The 19173-nt window shown below is 41.2% G+C and overlaps 2 protein-coding genes across 2 annotated transcripts; both read right to left on the reverse strand.

The window, feature by feature from the left end:
• Positions 1–4566: 4566 nt before the first annotated feature.
• Positions 4567–6052, reverse strand: LOC103708640. Its single transcript, XM_008793662.4, has one exon. It carries the CDS (start codon positions 5901–5903, stop codon positions 4971–4973), a length of 933 nt encoding a protein of 310 aa, XP_008791884.1. The 5' UTR covers positions 5904–6052; the 3' UTR covers positions 4567–4970.
• A 10952-nt stretch (positions 6053–17004) lies between these two features.
• LOC103708638 (transmembrane protein 45B) lies at positions 17005–17991 on the reverse strand. The gene has a single exon (XM_008793660.4). It carries the CDS (start codon positions 17968–17970, stop codon positions 17089–17091), a length of 882 nt encoding a protein of 293 aa, XP_008791882.2. The 5' UTR covers positions 17971–17991; the 3' UTR covers positions 17005–17088.
• Between the last annotated feature and the right edge of the window lie 1182 nt (positions 17992–19173).

The following is a 19173-nucleotide window of genomic DNA, read 5'->3' on the forward strand; positions in this document are numbered from 1 at the left end:
AAGTTGATAAAGGTAGTTAATTATTGAAGATCTAAAGTTGATAAAGGTAGTTAATTTACTTGTACGTTTAGTAGTTAGTTTGCCCAAATGAACGAAGTTCAAATGGGGCACGTGTGATCCCTTTGGCCCTCTCTTACGAATGAAGATAGAGGACAAATCCTTCTAAAATAATTTTTTTTTTAATACAAAAATCTTTCTAAGATTAGGAGTAAATTATATTTACACTTTAGCATAAAAAACATATGTTTACCTTTCTGAGGTTTATTTTTATCCAGTACTTTAATTCATAACTTAACAAAATATTAGTCAAACTGTTAACTTTTAATGGGATCTAAGTGCCATGCTAGAAATTTTTTTAACATGATCAAAATAATCTTACAAGAATCTTTCTAAGCTTTACGTTTATTACACTTACACCCAATATTTTGTAAAACCTATAGTTAAACTCAGCTAAATTAATAACATTAGTGAAACTATTTATCTATTATGAAAAATCAAAATTACCACTTAAAAAAATAAGGCTGCTCTTTCACTTTTCTGACTCTCTGATCTCTTTGAAGTCTTCCATCTTTGAGAAACTTCTTCTTTTCGAGATTGAGTAGCTAGGATTTCTTTCTCACTTCGGCACCCCATCAGGAGCGTCCTTTTCTAATGAGCAACCGACGACAAGCTTTTTTCTTAATCGATATCCGGTGACGAGCATCCTTAATTTCTGACCAGTATTCGGCAACGAGCGTCCTTTTTTATCAGATTTTGCTCTCACTTCTCCGCCCACCACATCATAGAGATCAAGAATATTTGTGTATCATTTGCTGATTCTGAGTTCTACATACTCAATACTATAGATATGATTCCTTAATATTATCGCTGTGGATGAGGATTCTTATGTTTGCATATAGAATTATGAATACCTCTGGCAACCTCTCATCAAAAGGATCTAAATTAGTACGTATATGAGAACTCTTCTTTTTAAAGGGTGCATCAATTGGGGTTCCATGGCCTGGCTTGGATCATAAGTAGGTGGCTCAAGCAATAAAACTTTTGACACTAATTCTCTACAACAGAAAATTTTAAAGGCATCTACTTGTTTGTGATCTGAGGAAGATTTTTTTTAACCCGCTCAATTCGAATTTCTCGAAAGATAACTAAAAGAAGATAGAAGAATTTTGAAAGTAGGACTTAAGTTCCTTTTCTTTCATTGATGATTAAATAAAATGAGGTACCTAGCCTTTTTTTATAATGTGAGGTCCGTCCTTACATAATTTGGGTCGGATTACTCTTCCTAATCATAGTAGGATTCTTTTTTCTAAAATAGATTTCTCTAGTAAAAATTTTCTAGAAAAAACTGAAATTTTCGAGGAGGTAGATCTTGACTTTTACATCAACTCCATCTTTTGTCGCTCTATCTGATTCTTCTTGGATAGAGAGTTACATCCGGTCAAAGTCTTATTCGAAAAAAAAATTTCGGTTTGACCGGCCCATTTCAAGCCCGAAATGATGGAATTTGGGCTCGATTGCTAAGGGTGCTACGCCTAAAGGGTGTGGTGGCATGCCGTAGATCCCAAAAATCTGCCAGATTAAAAAAAAAAAACAATCTCAATCGAAGATTGTATGATCAAGTTATGACCTCGAAAAGTTTGGTCTGCGACTCGACTTTTAGATGTAGCAGATCGTTTTTCTAGACTCTGTTTAGCTCTGCTCGTAGTGGCCAAAGTAGTGCACATCGATCTGAAAATCATTTTAGATTAACCTAAGAGATTTAGATTGCTTTTTTTTTTTGGGCAGATAACTCTTTTATGATGATTTAATTAAGCTCTAGATCCATGACGCCTCTCATCTGTTCTCCTTCTTAGATAGATACCATATCACTTAAGGTTAATTTGGTTATTTTTAAAATTTTTTATGTGGTATTCATATCTTTTTAAGTCAATGATTTGGCTAATATTATGTTAAGTTATGGATTAACGTGCTAGATAAATACTATAATTTTTTTAAGCTACTGGATGTAAATATATTTTAATTTTTTTATCACTCAGAAATAATTCTAACCTTTTACTATTGGTACGAGAATAATAAAAGTTAATTTCGAGGGAGTTTTTAAAATTTATCCAAAAAAAATAAGGGTGGGAATCCTCCGGCTAAGGCAATCCCCTTCACCAAGGTGATCGACCTTGTGTTTGAGTTGGCAAGTGGAACAAGGAAAGACGAGATAATGGATGCGGGTGATTCAAATCCTTCCGAAGCCAACGATGGTGAGGGTCAGGCCACGGTGGAGGATGGGGAAGCGAGGAAGATCTTCCAGAGAAGACCGATGCTTGATTTGGAGGGGACGGGGAGAAGCACCCGGCAAAACAGGAAGAATCTGAGGTAACCACCCTTCACTCTCTCAGTTATCATGAAATCTTGATTTGGAATTGCCGAGGGGCTGGGAAGCCTAATTTCTCGCCTATTTGTAGAAGAATCTTTGTCTCTCATCATTTGAATGCTTGCATTTTCTTGGAAACCCAATTATATGGTGCCTCTATTCAGAGGAAAACATAAAAGATTGGGTGTGTCTCTTGGAGGTCTCTCCGATGGGCTGACTGCCTTCTTTTTTTTTTTTCTTTGTTTTTTTTATTTTTTTATACAACGGCTGCTCGTCTTAGTTTAGTATAGCCACAACAACAATCTGACAGAACTGTGGAGGAGGGGTATCCTAGTCGATCTAGAGAACCCCTCTGAAATGCTGTGTTGTATAGGTGGCGATCTAGTCGACAGCTCTGTTCGCCTCTTTATATACGTGCATTACCTGAAAGGTACTGCAGTCTCTCACCATCTGCCAGATATCACCAAGTAGAGAGTTGATTGCCTTTCAAAGGAGAGAGTTAGGCGCTGTGGACTTCATTTCTTTTTATCACACTTTGATCAGCTTATGATCTCATGAGATTATATGAAGTCACTATGTGAAGTCACGCATTATTTTTTTTTGGCGAGATCACCTTGTGCTCACAAGAGATTTCATGATGGAATTCGCCTGAGTTTCACTGTATTGAGACATGATGTAGATTTAGTGTATCTCAACCCAAGCTTATTTTGCTAATTGGATTTGAGACAGATACCATCCATTCTGGCTAACAAAAATAAATAGTCTTCATCTTAATTTCCTGGAAGCAGTGCGAGAAACCGGTGGGCTACCTTTTCCCAGGAGATTGACAGTTAATAGGTCCATTGGTCAAGAAGCTAGCAAATAAAACGTATTAGACCAAACTATTGACTTCTACATAGAAAAAAAAAATGTTGACTAGACTGTAATAGTTGCTTAATATTCACAGAAAAGTTCACATTTTTGGTGGGCTCCTTCTCCAGGTGGGAACACCTTGACCGACTTCAACCTTCTCTATGGCTCTAAATTAGGCCTTCTTTTGGTTTAATCCCTTTAGTAGGCCCTTCCATGAAGGCACAACAACTTGAATGCTCTGTTTGGTCCAAAATCTTCACCCATCAGTCTTTATCTTTGATGCTTATCCCTTGTCTTTAGCTTCCAAACTAGTCTCATATTGCAGGAATGGTCAAGATCATTCATTCCATCTGAATACAGTGACCTTTTCGAATCCGAATTGTCGTCTCGCAAGCCTGCAAAGACTGCAGTCTGTGATCCATCTTCAGATGCTCTGATGTCACAATTTGATCTAATAGATCATTTAAGTTTCAATTCATGGTACTTTTATGTTACAGTTCGGAAAATTGACATGGATCTGATGGCCACTGTTTGTGCAAAAGAGTTCATAAGTTTGTCACATTGAGGGGTGTATTAGCTTCTGACCTTACTATTTTGATTGAATTATTCACTATCTTTAGATCAATGGTAGTTTTTGAAATAGGTTATTGCTCCATTTCTTTGCAGAAATTGCTACTCAAATTAATTATGCAAAGTCAGGTAGTGACTTAGGTTGATTGGCCCATCCGAAATTGCTTAGGAACCGAAATCATCATTTTTTTTTATCAGGAAAGGACTTAAAATAATGCATCTGTTGGATTAAGTATATTATTGATTTTGATGGTTTGCCCAATAACGCATCTTGGTCAATTGAGCCTATCCTATTGGTGTTCCTGTCTTGATTAAATATCAACATGTGAGCACTGCATAGGATCCTTTGCCTTGCTCGAGTTGCTAAACCTTTGTGAAACATACATGGTGGCGATACAAAATTCCCATTTTGCTGGTCCGAGAAGAAAATTCATGACATCATTCTTCTCATATCAACCGAGAATAAATGCTCATATATATATATATCCTCAAGTCCTTTATCAAATTATATTTTGGATAGTTAAAGCACAGCATTTTCCAATGGAGTTTTTGAATCTTCCATGTGTTGTCCAGCTCAAGGAGAGGTGATATGTAGCAAAGCAAGAGTCATGGCTCATGTGAGATTTATGCAATATGTCTAGCCCTATATAAACCCAAATCTCTAAGTTGCTTCTTTCATGATGTCAACAATTCAATCGCGCAATAGCCGCTTCGAGATTTGCTCATGTGGATGGTAGAAAGATATTCGACTTCTATGACTGTTATGTAATGCGATTCAATGGTTGATGTTGTGAAAAAAGATCATTCTTTTGCACGGAAGATACAACTCGAACTCTGATTAGACCGGATTTACATGATTGCAACTGCTAAATATACTACAAAGTTGAGACCATTGTTTCAATCTCACAACTAGCAACACACACATACAACGGAAAAAAAAAAAGAAAAAAAAAAGGGCCCACCTTCCCATTTCTCTTTGAAAAAGAGAAGAACCAAACCCAAACGCCACTTCTATCGATCCAACCACAAAAGGCTCCAATCCAAAAGAATCCCCTAAACTTCCACTAGCTACATCTTTCCACCTCATTTAACCCTTATAAAAAAGAAAAAAAATATATATAAAAGAAGAAGACCGGATGGTTAAGAAAACGAAACCTAATCCAACGGGCCCTCTTCCTTGCGCTTATCTCTCGAGCTCCATGCCCCTCATCCCCTTCCCCATTTCAACGAAGCTATCAGACTCCCCGAGCCTCTTCTGCGACTCCAGGTCCTCATCATCGTCTTGAACACCCTCCTCCTTCACCAACGGGAGGTACTCCGGCGCCTCCGGGTATCTCCTGCACAAGAACAAGTACAGCAACATAGAGAACACCGCCATGGCCGCCATGTACCAGCTGAATTCGATGTTAACCAGCGACTTGGCCCGATGGAGTGCCTCATCGCTATGGCACCTCACCACCTGGTGCCCCTCCTCCGTATTCATGAAGCAACCCTTCGGAATTAAGCTTGGAGTCCACAGCATGAATCCCATGACGACAAACCAAACACCTTGGAACGCGATGCTGATCGACCTCACGAAGCTCACCATGAAGCTCCTCGGCAGCCCGATCCCGATCAGAGCGGTGGCCAAGGATACCACAATCACCGTCTGAAGGAGCCAATGGTACTGGCCCTCGACGCCCATGTGGTCGGCGGAGTGGAGGTGGAACATGAGCAGCTGCTGGCCGAACGCGACGGCGCCGAGCAACAGCGTCATGCCGTCGCGTTGCTTCAGCTTCGCGCGGTCCAAGGCGATGGCGAAGGCGGCGTAGATCAGGAAGGTGAGGGAGATGGAGGCGTGCTCGAAGTTGTGGAGATGGTTGGAAGGGATGGTTCCATCGGCGTCGAACGGCTGATGGGCCTCCGGGCCGATCACGAGCTCCATGGCAATGGAGGCCAGGCTGCCCAATATTATCAAGACGGGCTCGAGGTATCGGAAGAATGGGGTGGGGAACCATGGCGGGGCTACGTAGGATTTGGGGTGGAGGCAGTGGAGTTTGATATGGTTGAAAAGCTGCCACAGCCCAATTACCAGGAACCCAAACCCAGGGGCTACATGGCCTACCAAAGTGCCCATAGCTATCAACTAAACAAAGAAGGAAGCTATTGGTTGAGAGAAATGAAAAAAAATAAACTTTAAGATTTATGGGGACATGAGAGAAGTTGAGAGAGAAGTTGGGAGGAGAGGAGGGATTTAGGGGCTATGGGGGAAAGGTGGTGGGAGGGTTTTAGGGGGGATTTAAAGAGGAGGTTCAAATGAGTCTGGATAGTTCCTAAGCGCTAGGCTGTATGTGATGACGCATAATGTGACATGAGCTCATGGGTGGGCCTTCTAGAAATAGAGGAATGGCCTTAGTGCCCCCTAACCTTTATCTAAAACTCTCTCTTAACGAGATAGAAAGAAAAAATGGATTGAATTCTAGAAGTCTTATGTTAGAAAATTAAGTTGGTTTTGTTCTATAGTTTGTGATGGGAAGCAGTTGACCTTAGAGAGGATTAGGGGCAATTTGGAAGCTTAGAACTTTGATTCTACTTGTAAAGTTTCGTCTTTCCCACGCAAAAGCGCCATGGCGTTTGGGGAGGGTTTTAATTCAACGCACGCAGCTTGCGATGACTTCCACGGAAGCTCTCTGGAACCAGCTTTCATGTGGTGGTCGCCACAGGGGGAACCGGTGTGGAGATGCTTGGGGGCCACGTAAACCACTAGAAGGGCTTAGCCAATGCGCCGCCATCCCGCAGTCCTACCGGGCTACCGTTGACCAAACAGACACCAGAATTGAAAGATGGTTTTAAGGTGGTCAGGATATAATCTAGCTTGTGATTCACATTGAAAGGCTTATATTTGAAGAGTAAACAATTGAGTGAAATATTTGAACAGTTGATTAATTGACACCTTTTTGAGGCAAAATTAGGTTTCATAGCCTAAATTCGACTATAAATTTTCTAATTCTATACCCAAATTAGATCCAATTTTTCAAAATATGTAATTAGAATTGGCAACAAAATATGATGTAAAGTACATAACAAATCACTAGCAAAAATATGTGATTAGATCTGTACGAAGGAAAAAAAAAAAAAAGAGCAGCCAATCCTTCTAGTGTTGAAATGTTTCTTGTAGTTTTAATACATGACAAATTTCTAGATACTGAAGAAGAATCTAAGGGAAATTTTCATTATTTTAAAATAAGAATTTTCCTTTATTAAGAGTTTGATAATGCCAGCCAACTGGATAATGGATATTCCTTATTACATAAGTATTTTCCCTTGTCAAGAGATCTTTAATTGTCAAACTGCATTGCTATTAAGAATTGCCAAAACTAACAAAACGTCTTATTAGATGCATAGGAAAATACAAGTAGGTCTCATAACAAGGTAGGTTTGTGTCTACATACTTGAAAAATAAAATAAATCAAAATTAATGATCCCATAGTATTTTTGTAGACAAGTCGTAATCAATTCTTTTACCCAAATATTTGGTCATTAACTAGGAATAGTTTGGAAGCCCTATTAAGAGGTATGGTAAATCTTGTCTAGATATCTAATATCTAATTATATTTTGTTCCAGAATTGATATAACATATCACAATCACAGATAGTGTGTTAGGCACGTTATATTGGCTGTCCCTGCATGTATTTTGGTTGTTTTATTTGTAAGATCTTTTGCTTTACATGTGTTTAAACAAAACATTCATATAATTCGAGATTAGAAAATAAACCTATCTTGGCAGTTATATATGTGCTTGTGAATTGGGCTTTATGGAAAAAATATTGGACACTCCGACCTCGGGCCTAATCGACCTTCCTGTCAGACGTAAACCAAGGTGAACAACTTCGGCTCGGTGAACGACTTTAGCTCTGATCGATGAGTCGCCAGCCGCGGAGAACAATTGGCACAGGTCAACAAAGGATGACAACCCCAACAACCGACAGCCCTGTCAACCTATGATCATAATAGCCCCACGTTCCACGTCAGCCCAGACGAACTGACCCCCACGTCGCGATGAGACCACTGGCCGCTGCCTAGCATTATTGCAAATCATGTTGGCCCAGGTAACAACAAGGTTGGCTCTCCTATATAAGGAAGAGTGGCATGCAACTATCGAGCTTCCTTTTCTTCTTGGAAAAATGCTTCCTAGACGACTTCGCTGAGATGTTAGTGCGAGCCGATAAATATGCCAATGCCGAGGAGGCCATAGCCTTCTGCTGCGAGTTTGCTAGCAGGAGACCCCCCCTAGGGAGATAAGAGGTGGTGCGAGGAGCAAAGAGAGCTGAGGAGCATCTCACTCCGACGCAAGAAGAGCTCAAGACGGCACAAGAGCCCTCATCGCCAATTTGAGAGGTACACCCCTCTCACTGCTCCGAAGACCCAGATCCACATGAAAATTGAAGGCCGAAGCATCCCGACCAGGAGAGCTCAATAAGCTCAACCTAAATTGTGAAGGCTCGTACCAAGTGATCGAAGTTGTACGACTAGGAGCATATCGACTGGAGCAGCTTCATGATGCTCCAATTCCATGGACATGGAACTCCAACAACCTGTGCGTCTATTATCAGTGAGGTGCATTGTAGTCCGAGCTTATCTCTAATAAACAATTTTCTTGTTATGTTTCTGTCTCTAGGTTGGACAATCATGACAAATGTATTCTACTCGGGACATCCCGAGGATGCCTGGGCCCCAAGAAAGGAGACACACCGGAGATGCCTGGGGCCTCCATAAACTGAGTTCGCTTGCGATTCCTTTGAGACCTCAGTTCGAGGATGAAAGGAGATGCTGATCTCCTCAAGACCGAGCCCACTCGGATTTCTCCTAGGTGGCCAACCCCAAGGATGCCTCGGGGAGCATACTCTCGAGACGAGAAGACCGAGCCCACTCATATTTTTCTAGGTAGCCAACTCTAGAGATGTCTTGGGGAGCATACTTCGAGACGAGAAGACCGAACCCAATCGGATTTTTCTTGGGTAGCCAACCCCAGGAATGCCTCAGGGAGCATGCTCCTAAGATGAAAAGACCGAGCTTACTCAGATTTTTCCTAGATATCCAACCCCAGGGATGCCTTAGGGAGCATAGTCTCAAGACGAGAAGACCGAGTCCACTCGAATTTCTCCTAGGTAGCTAACTCCTAGGATGCCTCGAGGAGCATACTCCCGAGATGAGAAGACTGAGCCCACTCATATTTTTCATAGGTAGCCAACCCTAGGGATGCCTCGGGAACCATACTCCCGAGATGAGAAGACCGAGCCTACTTAGTTTTTTTCTGAGTAGCCAACTTTAGGGATGTCTTAGGGAGCATAGTTTTGAGATAAGGAGACCGAGCCCACTCGGATTTCCTCTAGGTAGCCAACCCAAGGACACCTTGGGAAGCATATTCCCGAGATGAGAAGATCGGCTACCACGTCGAAATGTTTGGCGTGCCAACCAACCTCTTCAGGCAGGAACAACCTAAATAGAAGGTTTAGCCCACTCGGAATCCCTCGAGAGCCAGACTTTGGGAAGATCAGCCGAGGAGCCCAAGATAGGCTCAAAGTTTCACAAGACGGGGGGCTCGGTGAGATGACCCAAACTCGAATGAAGAAATGAACAGAGATGAGCCAAAATTGAAAAAACTGAGCAAAAAGAACCACAGCAAAAGTTCGAGACAAAGCACGACAACCTATACTCAAATAAAAAACAAACAACGACATGACGCAAACTAAGACCAAAGTGATCAGATACTTAGGAAATTCTTGTCTTCATTAAAATTATGGATTTTTATACTAACCTCAGTAGCGGCCAAATAAAAAAAAAAAGAGTACATTAAACTTGGTTCACCCAAGCAAAAAGAAAAAGCAAAAATGATATGGTCAAGAGCTTTGTTCCTTGCTCCCGTCGCTACTGAGGTACCTAGTTTTCTTTGGTTGAAAAGATGTAGATCTTCGCGAAGATCCTCGCCCACAAGGTTGTCGCCCAGGCGCTGGGTTCTTGGGCGTAATCCGCGACGTCAAGGCCAAGATCCAGGACTAGGAGAGCATCCTCCAAGATCAGCTCCTTTGCCTCTCCCCCTCAACGCCTTTGCCGTTAGCGCCGTTGACCTCGACGCCTTCGCAGACTCCGGGGTTGCCCCGCAATGATGACGTCTCGGGATAGCCCAGATCCGATGATGCTTAGGGAAGGCCATCCTACTCATTTAACACCCCTCACAAAGGTCTCGCCCTCGATCGAGGCAACTGCTCAACTTCAATTGCCCGAACCAGAATATTGTTCGACCTCAGAATTGGGGGGTAAGTGATGGAGAAAATACTGGATACCCTGACCTTGGGCATGATCGATCTCTGTGTCCTCAGACGTAAACCGAGGTGAATGATTTTGGCTTCGATCGAGGAGTCACTAATAGAACAACAGGCACACGTCGACAAGGGTTGACAGCCCCAACAATCGACAACCCTATTTGTCCATAATCATGGTAGCCCTACGTCCCGCGTCAGACCAACGTCGTGCTCTGCCCACACGTACTGACTCCCACGCCGCGGTCGTACCATCAATTGTTGCCTAGCATTATTGTATGTCACATTAGCCTAGGTAATGACAAGGTTGGCTCTCCTATATACAGAGAACAATCCGGAGGACTTGAGGTACACAATATGCTACCCTTCATATCCCTTACTCTGTTGAAATTACTTCTTTCCATATTGTTATCTTGTTGTTTTGACTTAGGCATGGGAGGATCTTCTACCGAAAATCTTCTGACAAGTGGACTTCTTGCAGGACACCCAGCGGAAGAGTCTATTGCCCAACGCCTCAACCAACCTGCTAGTTCGTCTCCAGTCGACCTTAGGATCGTCCGAGCTGCGCTTCTACCTCGGTCTAGATACGATGGTAATAGGATGAGTTTCCGTCCTCTCACTTTTTTTTTGGCAAGGCTGCTTCTTTTTTGGTGAGGCCTTTCTGCCTTTCTCTAGTATATATTAGACAACCTTTCATTTGTTAACAATTGACCCCAAAAACAAAGGATACATATTATTTATACCATAAAATCTGGCATAGATAGCATACTTGATCAAATCATGTTGCACCTATGTATAGTTGTATTTGCAATCAATCTTATGCTCGAAATCCAATTGATACTTTGAGCTAGACTTGATACACTACAGCAATATCTGTCAAATAATATGTAGCACACCTCGCATAAAGACAAGATGCCTAAACCAACTCCTTTTTTGGCTTATCAATTTTTTGGGTGAATATCTTGCTCTTTATCTTTTCTTTCTCTTTTCCTATTTTCAAGCTAGTCAAAATTTTTCTATTGTCATATTAAGCAATCATAGACTATTTAAAATATTTGTCGGCAAGTGTTAATCAAGAAATCTTAGATTTTAAGAGCCCTTGTTCAAGATGTCAAAAGGCTCATAAATATATTTATGTACCACAGCTATCATAAATGAACTCGTGTCTAGTGGCAGTTGATACAACAGGAAAAATTGATCTTTTAAATTTCATAGAAAACTTATCTCTACTAATATTTAAAATTATTGTTATGGTTCCAGCCGACGCTAGATTCAACTAGGTTTGCTTAACTTTTTCTAAAAGTTGTAGAAGCTTTTAGCCCTCCTATCGTTGGTGGTGTAATAGAGATTGAGTGAGAGGGGGAGCCATCGAATTACTCATTTATAATAACTTATCTTCTATCGAATGCCAACTTGCTAATTAAGTGAAGCTCAAGATCTAGCTTTCTTGTGACTGTAATTAAGTTAAGCTTAAGCTAGACTAGCAGGATATTAAGCCAAGTTTGAATTAACCACATGAACATCTTTTTTTTGCTTTATTTTGTTTTTGAGAAAATGGTGGGCAAAGCCCATCCATAGTTCAGGGCATGGAATTGCAAATAGGCTTCTGGTGGTATTACTTCTTGGTAGGTTATATTGGTAATGTTAGACTATGAATTAGTTCAAATCTTGCAGTAAACTAATTTTTCTTAATGATAACTTTTCATCGTTCTATTATAATGATCATATTTAATATTTTTGATGGCTCATTACATCATCTATAGCAAATTGGATAAGATCTAACTTGATGTGCCAAAATCACATTAATAAACACATTGATTGTATGTTTGAGAGAGGGTGGGAGAGAAAGGAGAGAGATCGAGTGAGCGAGCGCTCGTTCCTCCATCAAGATTTCAAATGTACTATTTATATGGTTGCAAGAAAGTTTACCAAAGTATTTTTCTTCTCTTTTGAAAATCAATTTCTTAATTTCTTTGTTTCAATAGAAAATCTAGAAATTTTAAAAACTTATTTATAATTTTTTTAAAACTTTTTTTTCACAAAAAAATCTATTTTTTCTCTTTCCCATAAATTTCCGATATTTGTATTTTCTATTACTTGCCACTTACCATACCCTCCAAATTTTAATACTATCCCCAAGTTGTTTGTTTGTTTGTTTGTTTCCGTCACAGAACAATTGCCCATAACTCTTATGAATTACTCAATCTATATGGTTCAACATGTTCAGATGATCTACCAAAGTACGCAATCTGGTCTGAACAAAATATCAGTTTCCTTCATTAATTTGAAGTCACCATTCACTTAATGAACTGAATATTCTCAATTTGAATAGGTCTAACTAGATTATTTGACCTTCACCATATTCCTTCATATCTAGGTCAGGCTTGAATGCATATAAATGGGATCAAATGCCTTTTGATTTTAGTTAGCTGGAGTTTGGTCCCTTGCGTCCAATGTTACTAGAAGCTAACCTAAATGGAAAATTATTTGCACCTGCTGGTCCAAAATCCAATAAAGACCAATGTGCCAGTGTTCCAACCAGTACATTCGCAAGGCCAATATGCACCAAAATCATCTCCATGGCCACACGATTCTCACATTTCAAACAAGATACATCTTTATCATCAACTAATATCATTGACCTCTGATTACATGTACATGTTTGACAAAATGACAGCTAACTGTAATTTGCAATGGAGTCCTTAGCAGGTGATCTCTACTGCATAGAACCTGCTTGTCGAATTGAGATATGGTTGAATTTTGAAGCTGCAAGGACTCAGTTGAGTTCAAGATGATCTACTGGGTCACACAACTGATGTCTATCATTTTGAGCGTGTCATGCCTCATAGGAGGAGAAATTATTTTCAACCATGTATCACTACAAAAAATTATGGTTTTGCCGACTCTTCCCCGCCGACGCTATCAAAAAGCGTCGGCGAAAACCGAGCGGGGTCGAAACTCAACGACGCTTTGTTTTAGCGTCGGGTGAAATTTAGATACGACGACGCTTTAAAGCGTCGTCGCAGGCCAAAAGATACGACGATGCTTTAAAGCGTCGTCGGAGGCCAAAAGGGGCCCAACTCCCCCGATCCCTCCTTCACCCAGCCGCTCCCCCGATCTTAGAGACGACGACGCTTTAAAGCGTCGTCGGAGGTCCCTCCTTCTTCACCCAGCCGCTCCCCCGATCCCTCCTTTTTCTGCCGCTCCATCCGCCTACCCCACCATCCGCCGTTCTTCTTTTAATCCCACACCGGAGACCCCACCCGTTCTCCCCTAATTTCTTTTAATCCGCCGCCGCCTGGGCTTCGAAGCAGGGGCACTCGAGGGCTCCTCCGGATCGCCGTCTGAACCAGCCCAGCCACCACACGGCTCCATCGGGGCTGATCACCCGGCTGTAGTTGAACCACTCGAGGAGGACTGCGAGAACGAAGACGACGATGAGCGCAAGGGCGTATATGCCGCCCCTATCGCCCGGCCAACCGGAGAAGAGGATCTGGGCGTTCTTGCCCCAGGAGAAAGTCATGTGCATGTCGTCCATCCCGTGTCCCATGTCGCCCATGCCTTGTCCCATATCGCCCATGGGCGCCATACCATGATGTCCCATGTTGCCCATGCCGTCGTCCATGGCGGAAGATTTTGCCAGGGCTATACGAGGAAGGGTTTCGCCGTCGTCCATGGCGGCCATGGCCTGGTTCCCCTCTTTCTGTTTTAATTTTTTTTTAAAAAAACAGGTTGCTATATAAGCGTCGGCGTTGAGTATTTTCCCGACGCTTTCATTAGCGTCGGGAAAGTTCTGTTTTTGCCGACGCTAAGAGAAAGCGTCGGCAAAAACCGGACCCACGCCCACCTGCCCGACGTTTGACCCACGCTTTGCGAAGCGTGGGCTGGAAATTCGCCGACGCTTATAAGCGTCGGTAGAGACAAAAAAAAGCGTCGGGAGTTCTTCCTTCTTTTGTAGTGTATGCATGGCATCGCCTGTGCACGCAACCAATCACAACTAGTTGTTTTTGTAGGTCTATTCATCAAGCGCTCATCTCGATGCACTGCTACATGAATGAGCGATTGTGATATATGGCGTGCATGGCCATATGGTGCGCAAAGAAGGAGACACTTAAAGACCGTGGCCATTTGACATATACATGGATGGGGCCACCAAAATTAAGGTTGGTGTCACGAGCACATGAGGACGAATAAATTCTGTCAAAGGCGACGCAGATAGGTGGCGTGGGCTTGGAACAGTGCCCCACTGAAAGAATTAAGGAAACAAAATTGTGTACTTGTTTTCTTCAAAGCCTTAATTAGGTGGGAGAATATTGTTCCAATCTGTGTCAAAAACGGGAGAATTCTAAGGGCATGTTTCTCCAACATGGAAGTCAATCATCTGGTATGTTTCTTTTTTCCTTTCTTTTATTTTTTTTCTTTGAAGAGATAATTGGAAAGGTACATCTAAAGCCGATAAGTTATTAAATATATATCTTAAACATGATGTGAAGTGCCTGAATTGGTATTAAATAATGTTTACCCTCATAAGAGCATATGAAGCTGAATTCTTTCTAGTGAACTTGGTCATCATGCTAATTAGCCACCTCCCTAATCAACGGAATACTAGCATACAGAAAAATACTTTGAGTTTATTTATTCTCTTTTGAAGTTGGAATAACTTTTATAGCATTTGGGGCAGGTATAGATACAAGTAAGCATTTAGGCTGCTTGCAGGACAAGTCCATGATGCAACCTTACAACTAGTACTAAGGGAAAAAAGATTAATCCGCTTGCAGTTTTTATTCTTGATCTTTTTCCTAAATTTTATATTAAATGTCAAGATATTTAATTATATTTTTAGATCCTTTAACTCATGAGAAACAGATTCAATGTTTGTGTTTGTGAAAAGCATTAGGATGTAATGTATACATTTTGCTACCCTTGGCAAATACATCTTAGACGATATGATGGCCCAAATAGTGTTGCTGGTATGGTCACCAAAAGAATTATTGGTCTTATCTATTTTAGCAACTAATTTGGGGCCCTAAAACCGGCGTTGTGAGCTTCATCGATCCTTGGATGGTTCCTCCATTTTGACTATGATTGTCTCAAAATCATCACCATTTGTAACTAATCTGGTAACACCTTATCAGCATGGTCATTTCAGCACCAATGTCGAAATTGCGACCACCTAACTAGCTACCTTGACACCATTATCTTGCTATTGCTATCGTCATCTTATGCGCCATGAGAGGTGGTGAGAAAAATATCTTTGTTACATTTTGCATGCATGTCAAAATTCTATCTGAACTTTTACTTATAATTATTTTGAAGAGAGAAAAAAAAAAATAGGTATGACATTTATGTCATCTTAATACTCCAAATGCCTTACCTCTATGTGTACATGCTAGTTTCTTGTTCAGGCTTTCTATCCAAACCTGTTGAGGCCATGGAAAAGATAAGTCATCCCAACAAATTACCCTAAGAGCTACAAGTCAGCACAACATTTGATTTGAAGCGACATGAAAATTTTGAATCCCTCCACCCCTTCTACTTCATGAGGGATTTACATTTTTCACTTTTTTTAAGGGAAAAGAGGGGAAAGGAACCTTCCTTCATAGATTTGAAATTTAGTATATTTGATTTTATCTATCAGGTCCATCTCCATCCTAATGAATGACTCTAAAGGTTAAAAGTTGGGTTAATATCTGGTTTGAAGTAAAACAAAAATTCTGCATGCCTCACACCTCCTGAGAAGTAGATTAGGTTTAAACTTATATCCTTGTAATTCATGATGGATTTTGTATTTGTTTTTAAGAAAAAAAAAGGGAGAAAACTCTCTCCTTGATTAGTTTGCAACTTATTATTTTTGATTTTATTCATCAAGTCCATTCTACTCCTCATTTGCCCTAGCCCTATAGTACTCCTAGCTTGATTCCTTTGACATACCTATGGCTAAGAGTATAGCTATGATGGTGAACAAATCATCAGTAATAATTTAAATATTCTTTGGAGGGTCTGCCCAGTTTGGTTTGGTTCACCCTGATCTCAGTAAAACATTAGTGCCATGTCCTATAAAAGCAATTTCATTGCTTATTTTTAACGCAAGCTCTGTTATCATGTTCATAGTAACTTCTTCTGAATAAACAACCGAGAAAGGCAATATAATCATAAAGTTATTGTTGCACTTTAGGATTTCCAAATGATAGTTCTTTTTCCTCCTATCTTTTTTTAGCTTAATGTAAAATTCAGAAGGCAATTATTTTCGTCTTCAAGAGAATTCAACTTACATATCAACTCAAGCAGGATGCCAAAAAGTGAAGTTGAAGCAAGTTTGTTTAGATTCATTATCGAAATGCTCTAATATTCCAAGTGACAAGTGTTGTTGAAACTAGCTTTGTGGGCTTAATCTAGTTGAGTTGTAAAGAGAGGGGTTACAATAGGAGCATTGATATTCCAAGCCTTCATATATAATATCCATACATATAGGGCGCTACACTCAAGAACCTAAAAAAAGTTGGTTTCTTTCACAATCCTCCTAAAACAAAACAACTATTTGTTTTAGTTGTTAATAATATTATAATACTTATAGTTTATGTCAAGATTCTCAAACTTGAAGTTAGCAAGGGATTAAAAAAAATCTTGTAATCTTAGTCCATGATGTTAATTTAGACATAAAATACATGATTCTTCTTTGAATAGATCTGGATTATATCAATTTACCAGCCAAGTATACCGTTGTAAAGTTTTCCTTTTGAGCTTCTTTTCTGGTGCTCTTTTTGGATGGGGGGAACTTTATACTGTATTCTTCCTCTGTTTGGCGATAACTGTGTGCGAGCCATGCATACAAGAAAACGATGGTTTGTGGCACACATGACATGATGCCAAGGTTCATGCACCTCTCTACTACACCATAATGTTGAATTATTTTAACATAAACTAATATGAAGATAGATGCTTATAGTTTAGGTTGAAATGATTATTATGAGGTTGCATGCATTCATGTGGAAAAAAGCATTCTACACTGACGCATGGACTCCTTTGTAGCCTTCACCCTCCCCTGACACCTGACTCACGTCCACACCTCTACACTCCAGCTGCCTGTACTCCATGCATTTCCACTCCGGCCTCAGACACAAATAGGCTGTTAAAACCAAGACTCCGGCGAGAGCCCAGCTGAACTGCAAGTTAGCTAATGCCATCGCCCTCCGACTAGCTTGCTCCGTCCCGCATGCAACTGCACCATGCCCGCCGGCGCCCTCCGATCCCGTGGCGTGGCAACCCGCAGGCACAAGCCCCGGAACCCATAGCGCAAACCCCATGACCATGAACCACAACCCCTGGAACAACACTGATGCCGACCTCACGACTGCAGCCGGAAAACTGGTTGGAAAACCGGTGCTAATGGCGGTCGCTAGGAGCGACATGGCCACGATGAGTTCGAGGAGCCAGTGGTAGTGGCCTTCAAGCCCGGCATGGTCGATAGAGTGGAAGTGGAGTAGGAAGAGCTCTTGGCCAAAGACAGAGGTGGCAAGGACTCCAACAAGACCAAGGAGGGCCTCCGAGGAGGAGGAGGAGACATCGACTGCTAGGGCGATGGAAGAGTATATTGCTACATGGAGGAAGATGGTGGCGTGCTCGTAGTTATCAGGCTTGAAGGAGAAGGTGAAGAGGGGGTAGTCGAGGAGTTGGAGAATGATGGCGAAGATGGAGAAGGAGAAGAGGAGGTAGAGCTCCAGGTGTTTCAGGATGGCGATGGGGGTGGACAAGGGAAACCAGGTTGTGGAGGCGAAATGGGATGGGCCTTTGAGCTTGTAGGTTTTGATGGTGTTGAGGGAGTGCCACAGGCCTAGGAGCGTGAAGGCAAGGGCAGGGACAGCATGTCCGATGAAAGTTCCCATGGGCAATTCCTTCTTGTTCCTCAAACTCTTAGGCATTCTTCTCCTGCTTAAATAAGTCAGGTAATAAAACTGTTAGGTTATACTGTAGTTTTACTTTATGTCACCATAACAACAATCGATACTGTAATCTGAGGGTGCTCGCAATCACGTAAGTGGACTCCAGGTAGGCTGCCAAAGCTGGTGGTCACTTAAAACATAATGGAGGACGTTTCTCTTTATCTTGCTACATCAGTGCACTGCACTCATCCCAAAAGAAAAGAAAGCGTTCTTGCGTGGAAGAAAAGCATATACCATGTTTCTTTCTTGAGGCAGAGAGAACAAGCCATGGATCACGATTTGCTTTTAAAATAAATGACAAATTGAGTGGCCATGCATGCTTAGCTAGGGAAAACTCTCTGGAAAATTATAATAAAGAAGATATTACCATTTTGATTTGTAGAACAATCTGATTGTGTTTATTGTCTTCAAACTTAACTTTGTTAATAGTGTTGTATCATAAATTGTTATATGGATTTATAACATGCATAGATATAGATTTTGTAACAATCCAGGATCTCATCCAAAATGGTTAGTCGGAAGTTACTATTTGGGTTCCTTGATTATATATAAATACCCAAGATCTATCCAGCGAATAACCGATGTGGGACTAAACACACGCCTGCACGGATCCTCACATACTCCCCCCGTTCAAGCTCTGACGTCCTTATCGGGCTAAGGGTTCAAATCTAATCACAAACACCACGATTGGCCCGTAGTCAGCCCTAATGGATCCGTGCTGCAGTGTTCCCTAGTCCACATAGATTATGGGAATACCATTTGTAACAACCCAGAACCTCATCCAAAATGGTTAGCCAGAAGTTACTATTTGGGTTCCTTAATCCTGTATAAATACCCAAGATCTACCCAGCGAATAACTGATGTGGAACTAAACACACGCCCGCACGGGTCTTCACAAATCACAGATTTGCATCTGCTAATATATATGGATTGTATTTTTTTGGCATCACAAGCTATAATACGTGTTTTTTTTAGCTATGAAGCTGTGATCATGATGATCAGACTCCACATTAGATTAGGGCTTATGGACTACCAAAAGGTGCAGGCTCAATATTATTCTTATTTGTTTTATTAAATGTCTTCCAAAACAAAATATTGCTGCATAAGCACAACTTTTCGGTCCGAGTATATTTTGTTGGTAGCATA

Source organism: Phoenix dactylifera, chromosome 8, assembly GCF_009389715.1.
Source record: "Phoenix dactylifera cultivar Barhee BC4 chromosome 8, palm_55x_up_171113_PBpolish2nd_filt_p, whole genome shotgun sequence".
Taxonomy (NCBI): domain Eukaryota; kingdom Viridiplantae; phylum Streptophyta; class Magnoliopsida; order Arecales; family Arecaceae; genus Phoenix; species Phoenix dactylifera.